General features: G+C 61.7%; 2 protein-coding genes across 2 annotated transcripts; both read left to right on the top strand.

Annotated features, from left to right (window-relative positions):
- The first annotated feature begins 157 nt into the window (after positions 1 to 157).
- Positions 158 to 1,515, top strand: EIF1 (eukaryotic translation initiation factor 1). The gene is made up of 4 exons (XM_027905941.1): positions 158 to 311; positions 630 to 793; positions 886 to 987; positions 1,295 to 1,515. The coding sequence occupies exons 1-4, from the start codon at positions 281 to 283 to the stop codon at positions 1,337 to 1,339; spliced, it is 342 nt and encodes a 113-aa protein (XP_027761742.1). The 5' UTR covers positions 158 to 280; the 3' UTR covers positions 1,340 to 1,515.
- A 2,486-nt stretch (positions 1,516 to 4,001) lies between these two features.
- On the top strand, positions 4,002 to 4,414 carry LOC114069255 (gastrin/cholecystokinin-like peptide). Its single transcript, XM_027905915.1, has 2 exons — positions 4,002 to 4,200; positions 4,290 to 4,414. Exons 1-2 carry the CDS (start codon positions 4,002 to 4,004, stop codon positions 4,412 to 4,414), a joined length of 324 nt encoding a protein of 107 aa, XP_027761716.1.
- Positions 4,415 to 5,625: the final 1,211 nt, after the last annotated feature.

Here is a 5,625-nt window from a genome sequence, read left to right on the forward strand (position 1 = left end):
CTGCGCACGCGCCGCCCCGCGCGCCGCCGGCCCCCCTCGCGCGCCCCCGTGCGTGATGGCGTCCCCGGCGCGCCGGCCAATCGCCGCCCTCGCCCGCCGTGCGCGCTGGCGTCACGCGGCGGCCGTATAAAAGCGGGCGGCGGCGGTCCCGCCCCCCTGACAGCGCCTCGAGCCGCCGCCGCGAGAGCATCCTCCGCCCAGAGCCGCTCCCGCCGCCACAGCCGCCCCCACCGCCGCCGCCGCCGCCGCCGCCTCCGCCGAGGGAAGGGAAGCGTATCGTATGTCCGCTATCCAGAACCTCCAGCCCTTCGGTGAGGCCCCCTTTTGTGCGGCGGGGCCGGGGGAGCGCGCGGGCCCCGCCCCGGCCCCGCCCCGTGGCGCAGTTGCTATTCCGGGCCCGGTTGCGTCAGCCGCGGGGGGGGGGGGAAGGGAAGGGGAGAGGGCAAGGGCGGGGCCTCAGCGTGACGGGCAGGCGCGGCGGCCAATTGGGTGGGGGCATGGGTGGGGTCTGTCCGTGATTGACAGGGGCTGTGGGGTGGGGACGGGGCGTGTCCTGTGGGTGATGGATGGGCGCGGCGGCCAATGGGCGGGGCGGGTCCTGACGGCGGATTTGGGGTCTGGCCCTGCAGACCCCTTTGCGGATGCAAGTAAGGGTGATGACCTGCTCCCGGCCGGCACTGAGGACTACATCCATATAAGGATCCAGCAGCGCAACGGCAGGAAGACCCTCACCACAGTCCAGGGCATCGCGGATGACTACGATAAAAAGAAACTGGTGAAGGCCTTCAAGAAGGTGGGTGGGTGTGGAGGGGCTAGGAGGGTGGCCAGGCGTGGCGGGAGGAGGTTTATGAGGTCCTGAGGAGCTCTTCTGTCTCTTTGCTGCAGAAATTTGCCTGCAATGGAACTGTAATTGAGCACCCCGAGTATGGAGAAGTGATTCAGTTGCAGGGTGACCAGCGCAAGAACATCTGCCAGTTCCTCGTGGAGGTAGGACACCCCCTGGGTGCTCCTCGTGAAATTAAACACAAGATTAAATAATAAACACGCAGCAGGGTGGGAAGGGGAGTGAGATCTGTCCCTGCCCCAGGCAGAGGGGTTGGAACCTCACACTCCATTCCAACCCAGCCCTGTCTGTGCTGATTCTTCCTCTTCTGCTTTAATCCTTGTTCGAGGAAAACTCCCCCCAGCAGGGTTTCCCCTTCCCTCGCTGAGAATGGGGCAGTCCTGGGCACGGGGGATGTGGAGGAGCACAGAGGCCTCGCTCTGGACCGTAAGTGGGTTTTCTGTCTTGCAGATTGGACTGGCTAAAGACGACCAGCTGAAAGTCCACGGGTTTTAAGTGCCTGTGGGCCTCTGGAGCTTTATGCAAGAAGATTTCCTTACCATGAAATTCCCACCTGTCCCTTGTCATAAGTTTAAAAGCAGCCGGTTTGTGTAATGTAACGATCTTGGGTCCACTGTTGAGTCTGGACTGGTGTAACTGGTGATGTAATAAACTGACACGAGCCCATGCTATCCTGTCTGCCTGTCCCTCATTTCCCAGAGCTCCAGCCTGGAGCCAAAGGTACCCAGCTGTTCCCAGCTCAGCCCAGGGACTCGGCCTGCCCGGATGGCTCCTCAGTCCAGCTGCGCTTCCAGCCCGGACGATGGGAATCGTGTCCTGCCCAGCCCGGGCCCCGAGCTCAGCTGGGGCACGGGGACATGGCACTGCTCTGCTGGGCAGTGCTGGCTCCCCCTGGCACAGGGATTTGGGGAAGCTTGGCTTGGAACAGGAATGGCAGAAGAGTGACGTGAAGGCCGGATGGCTGCAGCCCCGAGGTGGGTTAAACTTGTGACAAGGGATAAGTTCTGGACTAACACGAGGAGCAGCCTTGGGACTGGAGCTGCAGAGCTTTGTGTCCATAGCTCTGCTGCCTCCGGCCCTGTGCAGTAACAACAGCTTCGGTTTAATTTTTAATGTTTTATGTAATGTATTTAAAGTCTTATTTAAATAAAGCTGGTTTTCAAAAGCCTGTGCGTGGTGGCTTCCATCGCTCCCTGGAGCCAGAGCACCTTTCCCTCTCCCAGCAGGGCCTGGTTGGTGTAACTGGGGGGTCTGGGGGTGTTCCCCCACTCTGACCTGCTGTGGGAAGGGGAACCTGAGCTCCATCGGTGCTGTCCCTGCTGTTCCTGCCCGAGCAGAGGGAAAAATCCAGGAGTGGGTGGGTGCTGAGTCATTCCCTGCCCGGGCACAGCAACCCTCAAACTTGCTTGTGTTCCCTTGAGTTCTGCGGACAGGACCAGCATTTGTGCTTCCCGAAAACTGCTGGGGGAAGGAGGGAACGGCTCTGCCACCCTGGGCACCTGCCCCTGGCAGCTCCCACAGCAGGTCACAGCTGTTCACCCGCTGCCACAATGACCCCCGTGTCCCGCGGGAGCGCAGGGTTCGTTCGCGCCGCTGCCACTTCCGCGGGAGACTTTGCTCTTGGAAACCCAAATTGCTGCAAACTGTGCAACGTGCTGAGTGCACCGAGGAGAGAGGCGACCTCCAGCCCTGCCTGTACCTCGGGGTGACCTCCAGCCCTGCACAACAAGAGCAGGTCCTGGCAGCTTCGAGGCCGCTGGGAGTGTTTCACAGCCTGGCACAGCCCAATCTCTTCCCTGATGCTGCTCCAAAAATTCCTAAGCCCCTGCCCGTGCAAGGGATGTGGAATTACATCCAGCCTGGATTTCTCCCTGCTGGCTCTGCGCTTGGATGCAGCGGGTCTGGCCGCCAACCTGCGTCAAGGTGCTGCTGAGCCCGCGACCCCGAAGGGAGCGGCCGCCGTCCCCGTCACCCTGACGGCTCATTTGGTCCAGATTGAGCCATTAGAAGCCAGAAATTGGAAAACAATTTGTTTGTTCCTCGCGAAAAGCGCTCGGTGGAGCGAGCGATCGATGGCCGCGAGGGCGGCGGGTGCTGCTGCCTCCCCGCCATCCAAAGGCCATTTGTTTCGGGGTGTTTGAGGAGCTCCGACACGGATCGTTGGGAACGTGGCGAGCGGGGGGGACACGGGACAGGGACACGGCCCAGCCCAGGACGTCACTCGGGGGTTTATTGAAGGAGGGAGACAAATGGTCTCTAAAATACACCAGGAGGGAGGGTCAGTATGGGCAGGAGGAACTGTTGATATTGAATGGGGAGCAGATGGGGATTTTCGGGGGGGCTCTGGCAGCGAGCAGTGCTCACTCTTCCTACAACACCCCAGAGCTTTTTGGGGTGCGGGGAGAGGCCCAGGGCTGCAGAATGGGGGCTGTGTGAAGGGCCTCACACCCACACACAAACCCACACGGGTATGGAGGTAGATACATGTGCCTGTGTGTGTGCAAACACACAGATATATGTCGACATATAAGTATATATGTCTGTGTACACACATGCATGTACATGTATGCATGTATGTATACACGCACACGTATATATGCATATATACATACATCTATCTACATATAAATATATATATATAAAAAAATGTGTGTGTGTATATATATATATATATATATATATATATATATATATATATATATATATATATATATCTGTGTGTGAGCACCCAGTGTGTCGGTCTATGTGTCTGCGAGCACACACAGGAGCCCGTGGGGGCCCCCCCGTGGGGAGTGGGTGGGTGTGGAGCCGCCCCAGGGTGGGGCAGCCACAGCAGCGCCTATAAAAGCAGGACTGAGCCCCAGAGACCCTGGAGAGAGGCACCCACCGAGGCACCCACCCAGACACCCTGCCAGGACACCCACCGAGCCCCGGAGCCTGCAGGTGAGTCCCACAGGGCTCTGCCACTTGGCAACTTGGGGACCAGCTGGGAGTCAGGGATGGAGAAGACTCGAGGAGCAGATGGGAGTGATGGAGGGGTCTCAGGGACCCACAGGGAGGGGCAGAGGGGACTGTGAACTGGCCATGCCCCCTGAGCACGTCCCGTTGGGGGGCCGCAGCCCCTCCGTTCCCCTCCCTGCTCGGTCTCTCCACAGCCATGAAGGTGATGCTGAGCTTCGGCCTCGTCCTCACCATCGCCGTGACCTCCTGCCTGTGCCGGCCCGCGGCCGAGGCACCGGGCGCCGTGGAGGACCCCCACCAGCACCCCCCCAGCCTGGTGCGGCGAGGCTGGCCCGAGCACCTCTCCCAGGAGCAGCAGCACCTCTTGTCCCAGTTCCTGCCCCACGTCCTCACAGGTACCGGGAGCTCGGGGTGGGCAGCCCTCTCGGGGGGCACATCCCGGCCCCGCTGTGCCAGCTCTGACTGCCACCCTTGCCCCTGGCAGAGCTGAACAACCACAAGGGCTTCGTGCACGAGGACGAGGGGCTGGAGGCCCTGCACGAGCACTACTACCCCGACTGGATGGACTTCGGCCGCCGCAGCGCCGAGGACGCGGCCGATGCCGTGTAACCGCGGGGCTGGGCTGCCCTCCCGGGGCACCCTCGCGCTCAGTGCGTGTCCCTTCCTGCAATAAAACTCTGGCACTACGGCTGCTGCAGCCAGGGCTGTGCTGGGGAGAGCTTGGGAGGGTGGGCTGGGGGCATTCCACAAGGAAGCGCAGGGCAGAGACCCAACCACCCATTGGCAGCAGACACAGCACGCACAGACTGCTCTGTGACTTCACATTTATTTGCCAGGGGACAGGGCACAGCCCGGGGTGAGGGATGTGGCTGGTGGGAGCAACAGCGGCACCCCAAGAAACACCCCGAGCTGCAGGTGCTGCTACTATTGCTACTGAGTGAGTGAGAAAGAGTTAAACCACCATTCCCTTTAAAAGCCAGTCCAGGTGCTGGCCAGGGGCCCAGCCTGGCTTGAGGGGGGGGTCTCCCCCTGGCACAAGCAGGTTTCCCCAGGACCCACCTGAGGCATCGCCCTTTGCTGCAGCGTCTGGAGAGCCCCAAAGGGCCGAGCTGCCCCTCGCTCCTCGAACAGGCTCAGCAGAAGCAGGAACAGTTTTTATTGCCAGAAACTGGCTCCTGTGAAGGGTCCATTACCCCCAGCAGGGACGGGGTCAGTCGGCACCCCCTGCACCCCTCCCACACATGGGGAGCAGCGCTGGGTTCTGTCCTTGCGCTCCACAAGTGCCAGGAGTGCCACTGGTCCTGGGCAGCACCTGGAGAGGAGGCTGAAGCTTGTCCTGTCTCCACTGCCCCGTGGGATGGGCAAGGAAGAAGATGTGTCTCACCATGAGCCTGGGGGCTCTGCAGCAGTGTCACCTCAGGGTGCCCCGGGCGCCCCTGTGCCCTCCCTGGGCACGGGACATCTCCCCTCTGGCCACCACCTTGTCCAGCCCCAGGCGCCGCAGCTTCTCCACCAGGTTCCAGCTGAAGATGCTGCTCCTGAGCAGGGGTCCATCCTGCCCCCGGGGCACAGGGGAGGGCCGGGGCTCAGCATGCTGGGAGTCCTGGGAGCAGCGTGAGGGGGCCCACCACAATCCAGTCCCTGGTGCCGAGTGGGAATCTCGCCCCAGCAAGAGCCTGAAGAGTCCCACGGGGGTGCTCGGGGGTCCAGGGCCAAGCACCAGCGTGGGGGGAGACCGTTCTGGCGAGGGGCTGCTGAGGCTCAGCCCCTCAAAGGGCCCACAAGAAGGCACGACGGCATGATACAGACTGGAGGGGAAG

The sequence above is a fragment of the Empidonax traillii genome, unplaced genomic scaffold (genome assembly GCF_003031625.1).
Source record: "Empidonax traillii isolate 1590-97213 ecotype Southwest subspecies unplaced genomic scaffold, ASM303162v1 scaffold1222:size288430, whole genome shotgun sequence".
In the NCBI taxonomy this organism is placed as follows: Eukaryota; Metazoa; Chordata; class Aves; order Passeriformes; family Tyrannidae; genus Empidonax; species Empidonax traillii.